This window comes from Hyposmocoma kahamanoa, unplaced genomic scaffold (genome assembly GCF_003589595.1).
Source record: "Hyposmocoma kahamanoa isolate Upper Pololo Valley unplaced genomic scaffold, ASM358959v1 95, whole genome shotgun sequence".
Lineage (NCBI taxonomy): Eukaryota > Metazoa > Arthropoda > Insecta > Lepidoptera > Cosmopterigidae > Hyposmocoma > Hyposmocoma kahamanoa.
Window position 1 is genome coordinate 333,466 of NW_020654972.1, and position 18,113 is coordinate 351,578.

At 34.9% G+C, this 18,113-nt stretch overlaps 2 protein-coding genes and 1 long non-coding RNA gene across 4 annotated transcripts; 2 read left to right on the forward strand and 1 right to left on the reverse strand.

Annotated features, from left to right (window-relative positions):
• The first annotated feature begins 848 nt into the window (after nt 1-848).
• LOC113238240 (mitochondrial import inner membrane translocase subunit Tim9-like) lies at nt 849-11,210 on the forward strand. Of its 2 annotated transcripts, XM_026475046.1 has the most exons (4): nt 898-967; nt 1,106-1,242; nt 1,463-1,558; nt 10,834-11,210. In XM_026475046.1, exons 2-4 carry the CDS (start codon nt 1,204-1,206, stop codon nt 10,966-10,968), a joined length of 270 nt encoding a protein of 89 aa, XP_026330831.1. In that variant the 5' UTR covers nt 898-967; nt 1,106-1,203; the 3' UTR covers nt 10,969-11,210. The 2 variants fall into 2 exon arrangements, with proteins under 2 accessions (XP_026330830.1, XP_026330831.1); XM_026475045.1 differs by having other exon boundaries at nt 849-1,242.
• LOC113238241 lies at nt 2,859-3,653 on the forward strand. The gene is made up of 3 exons (XR_003311086.1): nt 2,859-2,912; nt 3,056-3,290; nt 3,594-3,653. It is a non-coding gene; the product is annotated as an uncharacterized LOC113238241 (long non-coding RNA).
• A 491-nt stretch (nt 11,211-11,701) lies between the features above and the next one.
• Nucleotides 11,702-16,925, reverse strand: LOC113238239. Its single transcript, XM_026475043.1, has 3 exons — nt 16,488-16,925; nt 16,015-16,154; nt 11,702-12,653 (listed from the first exon to the last, which is right to left on the reverse strand). The coding sequence occupies exons 1-3, from the start codon at nt 16,513-16,515 to the stop codon at nt 11,964-11,966; spliced, it is 858 nt and encodes a 285-aa protein (XP_026330828.1). The 5' UTR covers nt 16,516-16,925; the 3' UTR covers nt 11,702-11,963.
• Nucleotides 16,926-18,113: the final 1,188 nt, after the last annotated feature.

The following is an 18,113-nucleotide window of genomic DNA, read 5'->3' on the forward strand; positions in this document are numbered from 1 at the left end:
TTTTTCAAGAAAAAGTAACACTTACAAAATAAAATTACATAACAAAAAAACTTATGAGCATCCAAAATTATCAAGTTATTAGGTTTTCGCGATTGTTACTCATAGGAAATAAAACTATTTTCCCGGATTTAAATCGTATATATTTGTTTTTTTCAAACAAACCGATTGTCAACCGTGACCATGGGACCTGTAAAGGGCCCAAAACGTCGGTTTGTTTGAAAAAACAAATATACGCGATTTAAATCCGGAAAAATAGTTTTATTTCCTAAGCATTCAAAATTACTAATTTATTAATATTTTAATATTAGCTAGTGCACTCATAAATAATCAAAAGATGCCGAAAAATAGATTAAACTTACAAAATTACCATGTAATAGATACTAGGCCACGGAGTAATTAGGATGAATGATTGATAGACTCATTGATTCGTTGATCCGTTAACCCGTTGTTGAATCGTTGATCGATTGCTTGACTTTTTGGTTCGATCGAACGAAGATTCTATCGAATGAATGCTTTATCGAAAAAATGTTCGACCCAAACGAAGAGTGAGAAGGCGAACCGTGTTGTGAGTGGAGACTGCACGTGAGAGTGAACGAGACAAACGTAATAATAATAAAAAAAGTTCAATAATCTCTAAAGTATAGATTTTAAGGCTTTCGTGATTATTTACTAAATGATTATCACTAATTTCAGGTTTCTACCACTTTTTATTTTCCCAATATTTCGGAACGGTTGCACGCTCCATGGTCACGGGTTGACTGGTCGGCGGCAGATGACAGCATTAAGAACAGACATATCTGTCTACCCTCTCGAAATAAAAAAAGTCATACCGTGGTAAGAAACCTGAAATTAGTGAATCTCTAAAGTTATAATGATAAAGTCGAATGTTGCGCACATGACCCATGGAACTCTAAAATGATCAGGTTATTTAGAAGCTAGTAACCCGGGTTATCGGGTCACAGAACAGGTGCTGTTCGAATCATTTTGACCTATCGATCACGATCGACACGCGTCTAATTCCAGGCGCCGTGCTGTCCGTGCTGCTTTTATCTTTGCCTAACCTCAAAGTTTGTATTGTGGTTTGATATTTGATGAGTTGTTGCAGGAAAATATTGCATGAAAATTATAATAATTTTAATCACCCTATAGAGTTGCGAATTTATCATTGTTATCAATAGATCGTGAGAGTCTGTTATAGTCAAAATGACCCAAGAAATGAGTGAAGCTGATCAAATTAAAACGGTAATGTTGTACAGATTTTTCAGGTTTACCGATCATGTTCTATGATTATAAATCACTGTAGGTACTCCGATTTTTATGTATGCGATAAGTCAGGTGCCGCTGTAGTTAGATTAAATTTGATGATGTATTTTTCCTAACCGACGAGGAGTGGTAAATTATTTGAAAATTACAAGAATGTTGGGTGACATGAATTTATATGTATCCCGTGTATTTTTCACAGTTTAAGGAGTTCCTTATGCAGTACAATAAGCTGTCTGAACTATGCTTTAATGATTGCGTACACGACTTCACATCTAGGACTCTCCGGCCATCAGAAGTAAGTACAAAAACCTCAAATCTTAACTATGTTATTAGTCCATTGTCGTTAGGGTTAGTATCGCTGATAGACTTCTCAGATTAGAAAGATTTTAATGTTGCTATGTGTAGTCACACAAAAGTTAAAAATACAATAATTTCACATTTCTTAACCATAAGACTTAGCTATATAATTACAATCGTCAAAATATAATTGTTTTCAAAGACTTGGTGTTTCACAAAGCTTACATGAATAAATGATTAAAATTGAATTATTGCATTTATACCCACCATTTTGGTGGCTTCTAATATACCCACTATTTTGGTGTCTGGATGGCTGGTGTGACTATTGGTTGAATAAAATTTCTGCAGGGTGGTATAACAGATTTTTCTGGCAAGATACACACTTTGGAAATTCGTCAGAAGGAAGAGTACACAAATAAGTACTCTCTTGACATCCATGGTAGAACAGGGGGCCAATCGCGCTATTTTCGCAAGGTTTAACCGTACAACATTTGAGGTTATGGTTTTGGTTAATTAATGGTTCTACCGACGCACAAAATGCAATCGCGCTATCAGTTTTAATGAACCTAAACCTCAGTTAAACCTCAAACTATAACCTCGTATTAAATTTTAAGAGACGTGCCTTGACTTCCTAAAACCGACTAAATTTTACCGTAAAACGCACTGAAATGTCAATATCTACGAATTCAAGTCTATAAAAGAGCGATTTAAAAAAGTGTGTAAAAGAAATGTCATTAAATTCTATTGTAAACAAACATATGAGTTGTCATTTGAACCAAATTAATTGAATTTAGTGTGTTGTTGTTGTAGATAAAACACACAGAGGTAAGTACCTACACATTGTTTTCCTGTTTTAATATTCTATTTAATAAAATAGTATCTTTTTATACAATCAAATAGGTACGCTAACTACTATTAATTTCGAAATGTTAGCAATGTAGAATTAATAATGATGCTCGTATTTCAGCCAATGTGGATGCGGTCGGACGGCGAGCGACCACTGTAAGCCAGCTCCATCTTTGCTGGAGTTCGAATCGCACAGAGATTTAGCTTGAGAATGACTTCGCTCGGCGTTGTTCGCGCGTGTTATCAGCACGCCTTTGGTGCGAGTGTGTGGCTATTTTGTGGCCCCGCAATAGATCCCAAAAGGTGAGTCATAATGAGAGGTAATAGGATACAGTGAATGGATCACTCACCCTTATTGTACCAGAACTCATATCACTATAATATGCAATGTTATTATTTGTTATTCAGATATGGAATGGTATGAAAAGCAGGGTGAGAATCTACGCCACATCGACTGCGGCAGAGGACCTACCAACCTTCCTAAAGGACACCAACTCTAGCACTAAGTAACTAAATAACTTCAAACATACAATTCCATAACAAAGTAACTTTCTCACTCTTTATTATTAATTAAAAAACAAAGTAACTTTCAATTTGAGCAAATTCTTTCCCACTCTTTATTACATCACATCTATTATTTCGTTGGCAGCGAGCTGATGAGCGTTGGAGCAGAGCCGGGTAGAATTCTTATGCATTGAGAAGCTGCGAGCATGCGAAGCATTCTTGCAGCAAGTGAATGCTGGCAGGGTGCAGGCTGAGGCAGCTATTATTTCTGTCAAAACGGATGATCTGCATGCCCAATCCGTAGCTGCTATTTGCAAAGCAATTACCGAGTTGGTGCCTGCAGTTAACCTTTTTGATAGAATATTTAACAAGAATGACAGGTTTGTTTTCAACATGTTTTCTTAATTCCTGCTGATGATATGTTCAATTGTGGAAATCTGAAAGAGCGTAAGGAACGAAGGTCTAATCTGTAGACTTTTGTCCCCTTTATATTTCCACAGTGATATAAACATTTTTTTAAATGTATTTTGAAAAGGCCCCTAAACATTCTGGCGTTTATGTTGGCTTCATACTGTATGTATATAAATACCCATCCTGCTTTATCTGTCACTACTCTCATGAGAGGTATGGCACAGTCTTAAATTTAGGTCTCCAATCTTCCTATATACATATTTTTGTTTCAGACTTCTTTGAAGAATCAAAAGCAAGCTCGCTCTGGAAATGAAGGATGATTTGGGGTAGATTGAGGCAATAAATAAACTAAAAATACACTCTTTTTTTTATTTCAACCTCTTAAAAGTATACATCAATTTAGATATTAAGATAATAAACAATTACAATAGGTATACATCGTCATCTTAGAATGAATACCTCATATTTCTATGTAATTTTTTAGGATGAAGATAAAAATATGGTGTGAAGTATAGTAAATGCAATAATGTGTGTAGTTAGCATTTTAATTACTTAAATTATACCTCTTTTAGATACTATATTATTACATTATTAATTTTTATTCAACAAAAATCAGTAAAAACAAACTGAAAATGCATATGTGAGGCTTCACTGTAAGGGGACGATATGTTGTATAAAGTCAAGTGTTAAAAGAGATAAATTGTAACCTTGTAATATATTTTTATACAACTATACATATTTTACCTATATCTGTAATTTTAATTTGATAATAACAACAGGAAATAAGACAAGAACTAATAAATATGATGTACATTGTAAAGCTTATTTTCTCACCGCCTTTTAATATCATCTCTTTCGGCATGCCTTTTAGGAAAGCTGCATATTTATTCATAATAACTGGTTTATTTGAAGCAGCTACTGCTTGTGCCTCTCTGACACTGGCTTGGGAAAGGGTGATAAGCACTTGCCAATGGGGGTCTAGTACGCCCCAGTTGTTAAAAACTATACGAGCTATTAAAATCTGTAACAAAATTAATAATGATTTACACAGTATAGAAATTTTGGTTATTATGCAAAACTGAGAACTTTCGGATTCCACTTAACCCTTACCTTTGTCTCCACATCCAATGCAACAGACCGTCCTTTAACGAGAATATGTAGGCATAGTTCTTCCACCAATCCTGAAATGAATTCCGTGGACAAACGGTATATCGTTTGCGGAATTTCTCCTCAGACATGTTAAATGTGATCGTCTTTCTATGCTTTTCTTTTATTTAAAGCCCGTTCTTAGGCCACATCCACCTCATAAACACTTTCCAAAACATTTAAGTAACCGTGGAACATCTTTTATATACGATAAACGTAGTGAAAAGTTACTCTCCATTAACTGCCACACAAACCTTAACCTTTCCAAGGTTACTCTATTCCCCCAAGGTTACATGTGAGGTTAAAACGTCAAAATATTTAGCGCGATACCAATTTGCAACATTTTAGGTTTTGGTTTTACGTTTGACAATTAGCGCGATACCAAATGTGCGTTACGTGTCACACGTCTAAGTTTTGGCTTAGGTTTTTGTTTTGACAGTTAGCGCGATACGAAATGTACACAACGTGTCAGATTGGCGAGGTTGGAGGTTTTGGTTAAACCTTTGACAATTAGCGCGATTGGCCCCCAGTTAGCACTTAAATTAAGAAAACAATTTTCTTTGGGGAATAAAATTTACTTTAGGCAGTGAGTATTGCCCTTAGAGCTAGATTTCATAATTTGGTATTCGTAATACAAAATGAGATATTGTAATTGGTATGGGTGTTTGGTTAGCAATAGTTTATATTTTTATTTACTATAGTTTTCACTGTGAAATATGGATTTTATAGGAATTTACCTAAACATAATACTGATTGCAAAGTAACTTATTCAGGTCTATTTTTAATTTGAACTTTTATACACAGTATATTGATAGACTTAAAATTTTAGTTGAAAATTCTGTTGATTTTTTATACAAACTATTAGTATCACCTGTTATAATTAAAGGAATCTTTGTTAAAATGGCTAGTATACCAAGGAAGTTCAATCTTAGTACACAATTATAATTATCATCATCGTCATCATCATCACCAGCCTTTTGCATTCCAATATTCAATTAATAATTCCTACATATATTGCATGCTTATTCAAACAAAGAAATAAATCAAATTTAATGTTTTTTGGCAATTAAGGTTTAAAGTTTTCCATACTTTAGGCATAAAGTTTGTATGTGGATAACAAAATATGTAATTAATTTCAACAAATAAAATGGTTGTAATTTGTAGATGAGTGTGTAAGGATTTGCAGGAGTCATTTAAAAATATAATTTATTTATTCTTTATAATCAAAATTACGAATAAAAAAAAAGTTCCTACTTAATTCACTTTAAGATTAAAACTTGGGATATTTTATCAAGTATCAAGTGAAAGAAGCCAAAATAAGCCTTTTTATTATCAAAAAGAAAATCAACCATAAGGTTAAATAAGGTTTTACTCCACTTTTATATTGAAACATTTAAAATTACTTTTATGAAATTTCGTGTATTCCGTGTTCCGCTCCCTTTTTAAGAAAATTGACGGAGTCAGTTTCTTGCTTTTTTTTATATGAAAACAAAATATGAAATTATATTTTATTTCAATTATATTTAAATCAATAAACTTTAACAAAAACTATAATGGGAACATATCTGTCAATAGTGAACTAAAAATCTCAACAGCCCCACGCTTAGCTTCCGATTCTGTCCAAAAGTAAGCGTGAACTTCTTCCTTCATACGCCATTTTTGAGTTAGTTTTGGTCAATTCCGTTAAAGTTAGATTGTAGCTATTAAATTTAGACTTAAAATAAAATGCCGAAGTATCACCTCTTGGATATTGCAGCACCGCTTCTAAGTCATAAATAACTATAATTTTTTTTGTAATTTTTGGCGATAGGTTTGTTTTTCCATTCTACTTATTGTTTTTTCTTCTATATGTAGCTTATATTTTTCTTCTAGCTCCTTTTTTCTCAGTGGAGTTAGTGTATGATAAATTTAAGTCACTCTGTTCTGTTTTAGGTGGTACAAGCTAATATTGATTTCTTTGGTGAATATTTTGTAGTAAGCCAAATAGTTACATCAGATTTTGAGTATTTTTTTTACATAAAAAACAAACTTCAAAAGTCATTCAACCACTAGTTTGCCAACCTTGGAGCTGGAATGTTTTCTTTAAATTAAAATGGGACCACTCCTGAGGTACCCTCTTTCCAACAAAAGAGAATCATCAAAATCGGTTTACATCGGAGTTATCGCGTAACATACATAAATACAAAAAAAACATATAGTCGAATTAAGAACCTCCTCCTTCTTTTAAAGTCGGTTATAAAAAAATTATGGAAAGCAACGATGAGGTCGAAGATGTAGCATGCACACCTAAATAATGTCTATTGTCTCTCGACATGACGGGTCCAATGGTCCAAGTTATAGCGTTCGGGGAATAAGTACTATCATATAAATGTGGAAGCGTTTCGCTTCACGCGAATTCTGAGAGTGTTTACAATATAGTGACATATTCTGTAGAATACCGATAAGCAGGCAACTTAACGATGGTGTTTAAGGCTGTGCAGTTTCGTCTATATTAAATCCGAGTTACCCATAAGCCTCTTGCACGATTTTCAATAGAATCCAAAGTGGCCAGTTGGTATTTAGCAGATCCATCCCATAAGTGGCAGCAGTACTCCATTTACGACCGGACTTGTGCTTGGTACAGCTGTAGTAACTGTCCCAGTGTGACAACCGTTAGTCGCCGTAGCGCGACGGGAAGTGAGCGTACGTTTAGCTCCGGTACCTATCTGGAAAATAGGGAGGATGATGTATGTGCAACTGGGGCGGCTTGCCTACGCCAAGGAACAAAACAGAGAACCGGATGAAGTCTATGCAAACGGGCTGATCTGGAGATAGGACCTGACTTAGATAGTTCGTGTGCGGGCATGCTCGCGCTGGTCATAGTGCCCTAAGTATACCCAAGAGTCGGTAGGGAGGGTTACTATAATCACAACTAATACAGAAAGTATTCCGGTGTGAAGTAGTGCCTCATCTTGGAAAGGATGTCAAGCTTCCTGGCTGCATTTTTGGCCATGAATTCTACGTATCTGCCGAAATTCAAATTGGACGCCTGGTCCATTCCAAATAGCTGGAGGCGATCGGCTATCGGTCCATACCATATATATCACGCAAAGTCGGAGTCAGGTCAAAGGGACTCCGTTCAGCGGAGAATAGACACGCGTGCGTTTTGGTACGTTAAATTTTACTAGATTGGCATCGTCCCAATCGGAGACTGCCATTAAGTGTCAAATTCAAATGACTAACCATGGACTCTCGACAAGACTGGATTTCTTCTCCAATAACCCTTGCATTAGTCAAGTACCTATCCACGATTGTGGTATCATCAGGATACCCATAGGTGCCTGGAATTTTTATCAAAGGCTTAAGAATGTCTAAAGACTGCAGTGGCTTTGCCAGCCCTTCTATAGTCTCGCTCCATAAGTAGGAGGCGTACACAAGAAGATTCCCGGTAGATCGCCCTCTTCGGAATCGCTGAGGAGATCGTTATCTTCAAGGTACGATAGGAGACGGTTGTTAAGTACACATTCCATAGTATTGCTGAGTATGGAAGTGACTGAGATAGGTCTATAGATGACAGAGTCAGCACAGATTCCTTTTTTACGTACAGGTTGAAAGTTTGCAAGTTTCCGGTACCTGGAAACTACACCAGTCTCTAGTGAGAGGCGATGCAAGCGTGTGAGAACAGGGGACAACTCTGGCGCACAGTCACGCAGTACTATTGCTAGAATCCCTTTTGGCCCGCTAGCCTTATTCACATCTAAACTCCGCAGAGTTCTGAGTACCTATTTTTGGTGTATGTGAACTGGCGACATACATTCGATACACCTGCGGTTATATTCTAAGAATGTTGATTGGGACGTTTAGAAGAAGTCGAACTTTCAGAATCATATCATCATTGATAAGCTCGTCTAGAATGAACTTGACGAGGATGAACTTGCAGAATTTGAACTGTACGATGGCTATGGTAACGATATTTGTGCGTTTTGATTAACTTCAGAATATAAAGACAGTGTCATCTGCGTTACTATTATCATCAATTATCTGTGGTATCTGATAATATCACATCACACCTATTCATTGATTAGTCCAATATATTTGTTTTTCCTGTGTTGTATTTTGATTTGGAGAGATTTTTCTCCATTATTTTAGGCTTCAATTGGATAGGTATTTGACGTTGAAGTCGGCGATATAAGTTTAATGTTCGACGAGTGCTCCAAGATGTCATTCTAAGGAAAATTATAAAAAAATATATAAAAACTGCTCAAATACTTTTTCCTCTTAAAAAATAAGTAGTAATTGTGAAAAAGGAATGAACTAATCCCATATAATTTAGTTTTTTTTAATGGTAAAGAGTAATAATGTCACTTGATACTACTATTCAGAATATTTTTTATAAAATAACTGATGCAACTCATAATCCATCTACAAAATACTCAATCATTTTGAATTAAACTGAATTAAATGCAAATAACTCAAACAAATTTAGTAAAAATTGGAATGAAACTGAATTATGTCGAAATGTTTCAATGTTTAGTTGCATCAATTTTACAATAAGGTGAAATAAATCTGGAAGACATCACTTTATGAATAAATAATAAATGAAAATGAGGCTCACTTGTTAATATTAGGGGTTAAAGTATGAAATTGCCGTTTTATTGCAATAGGTTCTTTGAATTTTCATAGAATCTTCATGGTTTGAGGTTTTCGAATGAAACTTTTTTCAAATGGTTTCTGTGATTTTTTTTTTTTTTTAAATTTGAAACATTTGAATATCGACTTTCAATTGTTTTTGTTATTCAATTTAGACAAGAAAGATGGATACTGCGAAAATTCGAGTGATTTTTGAATACGAGTTCCGACGCGGAACTAACGCGGCAGAAACAGCCCGCAATATCAATGCTGCGTTTGGAGAGGGGTCTACTAATGAACGCACCGTGCGATTTTGGTTTAAACGCTTTCGTGATGGAAATTTCGACTTAAAGAACGAGCCACGAGGAAGACCGCCCACACAGGTGAATAACGATGAATTAAGAGAGATAGTGGAAGCCGATCCTAGTCAAACTACCCAGGAATTAGCGGCATGGTTTAACGTTACCTTACCCACAATATTGACTCACTTGCGTCAAATCAATAAAATAAAAAAATACGAAAAATGGGTGCCTCATGATTTGACTGATCTGCAGAAAGAAACGCGTGTTGAAACTTGTGTTGCCTTGTTGAACCGGTACAGAAATGAAGGAATATTGGATCGAATTGTAACATGTGATGAAAAGTGGATTCTTTATGATAACCGGAAAAGAAAAATGCAATGGCTGACCCCAGGTCAAATGCCACAACAGTGTCCTAAAGCAAAACTTACCAATAAAAAGGTAATGGTAACTGTTTGGTGGTCTCAGCATGGTGTTATTCACTATAGTTTTCTCCGATCTGGTCAAGCAATAACGGCAGATGTCTATTGTGCCGAACTCCGAACCATGTTGACAAAACTAGCAGTAAAACAGCCCCGACTCATGAATCGATCTTCACCATTATTGCTCCACGACAACGCGAGACCTCACACAGCACGAGAAACCATTTTGACCCTTCAGGAACTGCAGTTAGAAACCATTCGTCATCCTCCGTATTCACCAGACCTTGCTCCAACGGACTACCATTTTTTTCGTGATTTGGACAATTATCTACGTGACAAGAAGTTTTCTTCCCAGGAGGCAGTACAAAATGCTTTCACACAGTTTGTGCAGTCTAGATCGTCGGAGTTCTATCGCAAAGGCATTAATAACCTTCCCATTAGATGGCAGCAATGTATAGATAATAATGGCAACTATTTTGATTAAATAAATTTGTTAAAAATTTAAAAAATAAACAATTTAGATTTTCAGTACAAATCGGCAATTTCATACTTTAACCCCTATTATTATAATGATTTATTACGTTATGTGTCGCACTTAATGATACGTAAAGTATGACTGAATCCTGTCTGTTTATTGATATGAACCTGTCCGTACGTTTTTGTGAAAAAGAGCAAGGCTATCTTTTATCTCGCTCAATTTTATTCAAGTCGAGCGACAGTTGGAGTGTACTTGGTGTTACAACGGTTTATGATTAAATCTTGAAACATGGAAATTTTGAGTTATTTCTTTGTTTGAATAAGCGTGCGATATATCCTATATTTTGCTGAAAACTACTATCTGAGAATTTTACCATAATAGTGTCTATGCAATAATACTTAAAAATATGTCACGCATTTAGTTTCCGCTTAGATCCAAGAAAACTTTAAATTTCAAGTCCATATATTTTGTATTTCGATCCTCCTATCCAATTATACCCTACTAGCATTTTCCTTTCTAGTAAAGGTCATCATGCTGATGTATACTATTATTTTTACAGGATAAATGCACATTGAATTGTATGGAAAAGTACCTGAGAACAAATCAGAGAGTGTCGCAGCGATTCCATGAGTTTCAAATGATAGCCAATGAAAATATGATGGCACTGGCCCAGAAGTCAGGAAATCCAAGCTAAGACTAGGTTTCTAGTACAAATTTTAGTTATTTACTTTATTAGATTATATTGGTGAATAAAATATTGTTCAACAACACAAACATGTTTCACATTAATTCAATTATATTTCCTGAGATAAATTGTAAGGTAGGTAACGATTACTTCAGTTACATACACATATGTATTATTCAGATTTTTTTTTGGAAATAGCTCCAATAGTTTTGTTATGATTTATAATACAAAGATTATGCACATAGAATATTAATTATTTTTTTGAATAGATATTCAATTATTTTTTGTGACATTACTCGACTAGTTTGTTATAATTATTAATATAAAGATCGAATACTTACAAAAAATTCCTTCGATCCGGCCAGATTTGTACCTACCTAGCAAACCGTGCCAGACGCTGTGCCAACTAAGCTAACCAGGCTAAAAAGTCGTTGAAAACTAAATACAAAGATCCGACAAACATACAACAAGCACATAGAATTTTTATTCTTCAACCTGGTGGGATACCCATCCGAACCGAGTCGACGTAATTTTTCAGTGTTTGATCTTTGTATCAATAATCATACATACACATCTATACACACACAAGCAACCAATAATGTTGATGAGCTGCAGTGATTCGTGAAAATATGCCAAAATTTGAAGGATGAAAGAATTGTATCACATTACTTTTTAATAATATTTCTGTTTAAGGTTTGTTTTGAATTGGTTCTTTGAAAATAAAAGTTCAATATATTTGCGTAGATCACTTTATTGCTTCAAAAGATTTTTTTTACTACAACTATTTTATGGTGGAACTTGTTGGTTATATTTAAGCCAAATAGGATACGACATCGAGGAACAGGAGATAGATACTATTTTTCTATTCGTTGATGTAAAATTTTAGTCATTATCTTTTTCTTCAAACAATATTGACTGTATTTAATCCAAATAGTGAAAAACACATTATCTGTTGCTATAGAATCGTGAATATCGATGAGTATGCGCCATATCATTTTGGTGAGTTAGCAAGGCGCCAAACAACTTGGTGCGCAAGGTATACACGGGTCCTTTGGGCACGGTTTGTAGCATCTCTGCTCTGGTGGCGAAAAATCTAGTACAAATGAAGTTTGGGAGCTGGTGTAATCGAAGCAGTAGTCATTATATTTCGCTTCTAAACTGAATTTGACGCCATCATCTTTTTCGTTTGGATCACAATTCAATACGTATTTCAGTGGATAGGGGCCCGATGGTGAATTGTCGGGTGGATCGGTGATAATGGAGTATCGACCAGCATGGCGGATAACTCTGAGGTAAGGTGCTGAAGATTCCGCCGTACAACAAGGCTCGGCTTTATAAGTTTCGGACTTGCAAAGATCTAACTTATTACTTTCAGAATGAGTATGTTCAGACTTATTCAGATCCGTTGCATAAGGATCCGTTTTATTAGAACCTGATAAATTACGATTTGATTTATGAGGATCTGACTCATTATATTTAGTGTTATTAGTTTCGGATTTCGAAGAGACATCACTGATCTTTTTTTTCTGTTGGGCAGGCGCGGAACATTTTGGTGGTATACCACAGGGGTTAAGATTAGTTTTGTTACATGCTGCTGCGCAGGTTTCCATGCATACTCCACATTTGCGTTGGTGCGCAGCTATTTTGCGGAGAACAATGTTAGAAATGTGTCCCGGTCGCCAGCCACATCGTAACTGTAAACAATATTTAGAATTTATTTTTCTAATAATTTTTGTTTCATATTAATTATTATATAGGTCAATTATTATATATTACTTAAATTATAATATAGATCAGTGTTAATAATAACTTATGTTATCTATTTTATATGATACACAGAGTGCTAACAAATTACACTCAAGCAAGACTCAAGCCTAATTCGTTAGACAAAGTTAAATAACAATACGTTGCTAGGCAACCAATAAGTGCAGATGGAAAGAACATTTTTGTCAATGCTTATTTAGGCTAGCTCAACCATGGTCTGCGCGCAAGTGGAATTTAAACAGATAAGTCTTAGGTAAGTAGATATTAGATTAGGTATGTATAAGGAACACTTACCTAGCCAATTATTGTAAAGTTTACAAAGTAGATACCTACCTATTGATACGTATGATTTGATTTGTGAGTTCTGGATTGTAATCTCAGTACAGAGTACTAAAAAAACCGACATAAGTACGTGGAATTACGTCTATTTGCTAAGTTTTATTGAAATATCCCCTAGTTCGCCACTATACAGGACTTGACACTGGAGATAATAAAAATCGGTTCTCACTATATTGAGAGAAAAACGCCTTGAATTGAAGAAATAGCAAAATCAACCATTAAAGTAATTGCTCCTAAATTAAAATTAGGCGCTATTTATAAAAATGAATCTTCATGCGTGAACAGCCACCCTTCGAGGTGGATGATTTTCTTCCAATTGAAATGGGGCCACTATGGAAGTACCCCCTTTTCAACAAAAAAAGAGTCGTGAAAATCGGTTCACAAATACTGAAGTTATCGCGTAACATACATACAAAAAAAGAAAATACAGTCGAATTGAGAACCTCCTCCTTTTTTGAAGTCGGTTAAAAAATAGAGTAGTGTTGGGTAGGACATGAAATTAAAATAAGTTTCGAGGGACTACCTCATTTGAAAAATGAGGTAGTCCCTCAAATGAGGTTGAACATTTCAATGCTTCAGCGAAAGCTCCCGAAGTAAATGATAAATTAATTAAATGAGTTCTCGCAACTTGACGTCAAGGCGCTTATTTTGTTTTGACAATTATTTCATTAATACTGGCTTTTACTATTTTCGTGCCAATTTCATCATAACCTTCAGAGTTCGTGTTTTTTAATGACGTCACTTCCCGCTTTACTATATCTTCTGTTATAGGTGATAAAAACATTGAGTTACCGAGCATTTTAGTCATGGGATTATTATCTGATCGAGTTAAGTAATTTTTCTTCACAAAAAATTTTCTAATTTCAGCCTTAATAATCGACCATGTCGCTTTACATTTATTGGTACCGTTATTTATAAATTTTGCATTGGCGTTTTTCTTTGATCTGTAAATACTTCTTAACATTTTGGAATAGTTTAGATATTTATATTTAATGTTTTCCGTCTTGTTAGCATAATACTGGTATCGTAATTTACGTTTACTTTTAGCACTTTTCCGTAATTCACAACTTATCCATTTTTGTCCCTTATCGTTGATATGTATTTTAATTCGAATCTTTGGAAAACAGGAATTATATAATATAATAAATTTCATGAAGTTCATCAAACGCTACACTAAGATCTGGCTCTGTAAATACTGTAGACCATGAAAGTGCATTCAAATATTCTCTGTATTTTCTAATATTTTGCAAAGAAAAATCTCTTTGGTAAATAAGAATTTTAATTTTGGAGGCATATGCTGTACAGGAAAACTTAGTAATTGTGCAGTGTCATGATCGGAAAGATACAGGGGCAACACACTAGCATTTGAATTCTTTATATTGCTAAAAATATGATCTATACAGGAGTGTTTGCGCGTGGGCACATTAATATGAATTAAATATTCATATTAATGTGCCCACGTTATGATTTTGTGCTACTGCCTGTAACTGGATTGTTGTCCTTCCTGGTTTTAATGTATTAATATTAAAGTCACAAGCGACGACAATATTTACCTTATACTTTTTATGTATTTCATGTAATAAACAGTCTAACTTATACAAGAAAAGAGTTGAATCTGAAGGAGGGTTTTTGTACGCGCATATAATAATTAGTCTGTGTACTGGGATTTCTATTCCGCATATTTCAAATAACATTTGAATTGCCATATTTTTTATGAAAAGTAGTTCGTTTTATACTGTGCCCTGTTTTACTACGATACAAGTTCCTCCTCTTCGTGTGTCTCGGCAAAAAGTTGCAGCCAGACTATAATTCTGTATTTTTAAGTAATTAACTTGGTCTGAACTTAAAAATGTTTCAGATAAACATATTATGTCCAAATTTATATTTTGCTATCGTAAGCCTATTAGCGTTAATTCTAATAATTCTTGCTTAGCCAAAACACTACTAATATTTTGATGAATTATTCTAAAATGTGATGTTAGCTGTTCAGCAGTCTTATGTACGAAAAAGATTCTTCTTATTTAATACTTGGAAATAGAATGGTATCGTACCCTTTTTGGCATTTTTTAAACTTCTGTCATTTTGTTGTTTTGTAGGGCCTGTATCAGAGTTAGTTTTAATCATTGGTTTTAATGCGTGAAAAGTGGTATGGTATCGTACCTTTCTTACGTCTTTTGTTACTTATTCTAGAGTGTAGTCTATTACTTGCCATCATTTTTCTTATTTCCTTAAAGTTTAAATATCTACTATTGTAATCCTCGCAGTCTATAACATAGTTGATTGATTTACAAATGTCAAATAGGGTATAGTGTTCGCATTCAACAAACGACAATGTTTGTATTTGTTGCTAATACTATTATTTAATTGGTAAACATTGATAAAATTATGTTTAAAAACATTCAAGAAAATTATAGTATCGTTAGGAAATTTTTCAATCAAGTCTGGGAAACTAAACTTTTCAAACACAAATTATTAGTTTATCGTTGTCTTGTAATTGGGTTTCAAGGCCTCTTTTTAATATGTCTCTGCTTTGTGTTACTTTTTTAAGTAAGTTAAAGATTCAATTTGTCGAAAACATTGTGTACCTCTATGAATAAATCCTAGCATTTTATGTTAATAGCAGTAGAGTACCTTGTGAAAGAGTTCGTCCAGAGAAGTACTGCAAACTTACTTATTTCTGCCGCCAAGCAGTAATGTGAGCAATACTAAGGGTGCTGGCAAAATTACAGGCACGTGGGACTTGGTCAACTTGTCTCAGAATAACGGGCGCAATGGCCTCAGATCTTTGCGAGTTGAAGCTCTGAGCGGCACTGCAATTATTATGGACAGGCATTTCGCTTACAACCACACACACGACTTGTTCGTACCGTTATTTGTATCATTATCATTGTATCATAAACAAATAGAGAAAATCTTAATTTGAATAGGTGTGTTTAAAAAAGTCCTGATCACCTGATGTCGAGGAGCACCTTTTGCCGTGTAGAGCCATCCCATATGTTTAGGAATCGGTCCTGGTTGCACTTCCTCTCTAGACAGGCATTTATGCTTAGGTAGATCGCAGCGTCCTAGGCACACTGTTGGCACTTTACAACCTAACAATATGAAAAGTTTATATGTTATGAGTGGAATAATTTTAATATTAGCTAATAAATAATGTTACTTACCTATGTATATGGTTTTATGTAGTGATTGTAAAGGCTGCAATAAAAATGTTCAACGTATTTTTGGCGGATGAACGTATGTCTACATACATTTTGTAAAAAAAATGTTCCAATTGACCTACGCATTTTTAACATTAGACATGTTAAGCCCGAAATTCTATTTTCTCATGTTTGTTGTGAAGAGATATTTTGTGTTAGGTACGTCTATTTTATAGCTAAAAGACAGTTATTTTTTAATATTAACTAATCAGGATATTCACTTACACCTTGATTTTGCACAGCAACACGCCATAGTTGTCTATAACAATCTAAGAAAATGGTTCGGCACTGTTAAGATAGGCAGGATGGTTGATCAAGTGCAAATCCATCGATCCCAGAACTTCGATATTTCTTAAAAATCTTTTTATAACCCAGATGGCCGGATGACTTTCAGAAGGCAGGAGGAAAAGATCATCACTCAGGCAGCGCAGAAAAAAGTTTTAGGCAATGAAAGATGGTTGAGGCTATGTTAAGGCAGAAGACGGCGGTTCTTGATGATAAAATGTACTCAAGTCTATCATGATGTCCACCAAAATGTTTCGCCCGTTTTAGTTGTTACTTTTTTGATTGGTAACTATTATTACTACATTTTATTGTTTGTGATTGAAAATCTGAACAAAGGGATCGTATGGATCGTACGATTCGGATTGACAATGAGATTTTTAGTTGTTTCATCCAAAGAGTATCTATCAAATTTGGTTTTATGTGGCTGTAAATTTTTCTTTCAAGCCAATCGTTTAAATCGCGCGTAGGATCTTTTTATAATAACCCTTTTTGTAATAGGTAACCATATTCAAGTATACAAAGCTGCCACTTGTTGTTTTAAGAACAGGGAGGAAGTTCGACTCAATTCGACTGTATTTTTGTGCGTGTATGTTACGCGATTACTCTATTTACTACGATTTGTGAACTAATTTCTATGATTCTTTTTTTGTTGGAAAGAGGGTACCTCATTGTTGGTTCCATTTAAATTTGAAGTATTCCAAACTAGGCGATGAATTCGGTTTCGCGCACTTTCCGGTAACCGATTTCAAGAAAACTTCGCAAATGTACATAGGTAGGTAATTTAACGAACTTTTGAGGTTGGTTTTGTTTAAAAAAAGGTACATTTATTAAAGTTAATGAACGTTATGTTAATAACACACCATTTGCAAAATGCAATGATGTTATATAGGTAAAATCGGTATAATTTGTATTTTTATACGTATTCTTTTGTGTTTTTTTCCAGGGTTCCATAAAACACGATTCGGTTCGGCTTGACTAAAGTGGTTTTCCATCTGCGAGGCGAGACGACTTGAGGAGAGATGCGCGTGCTCGGGCGAGCCATTGCGATCTCGCGTGAGCGCGCGCTGTAATCACAGCGCGTGGATAGTGAAGATTCAGTGCTGTTCAGTTATCTAGCGACAAATACGCGGCAGAAATAACATGTTCCGTAAATTATTATTATTAAATATGTTAACGAAAGAAGAGTTAGATAAATTTTTTATTTTTTATTTTTATAACATTAAGTGACGGGACGGGCAAGTCGTGCGCCTGATGGTAAGCTACACGCCTGTCCATCCAGTCCAACAGTTACAGTACCACTCAGAGTTTTAAAACGCAAACATTTGAGGGGCACTATCACTGCTCCTCACCCTGAGACATAAGTTGACAAGTGCCTGTGCTTGTAATTTCACCAGCGCCCTTACCTTTTACCTTAAACCGGAACACAGTAATGCTGACATTACTGCTTGGCGGCAGAAATAGGTAAGGTAGGTAAGGCAGTACCACCCTGTACGAACTATTTCACTAACAAAAAAATAAAAAATCTTTGTTTTCAAAACTCAAATCGAACCTACCCACAATCCCGCG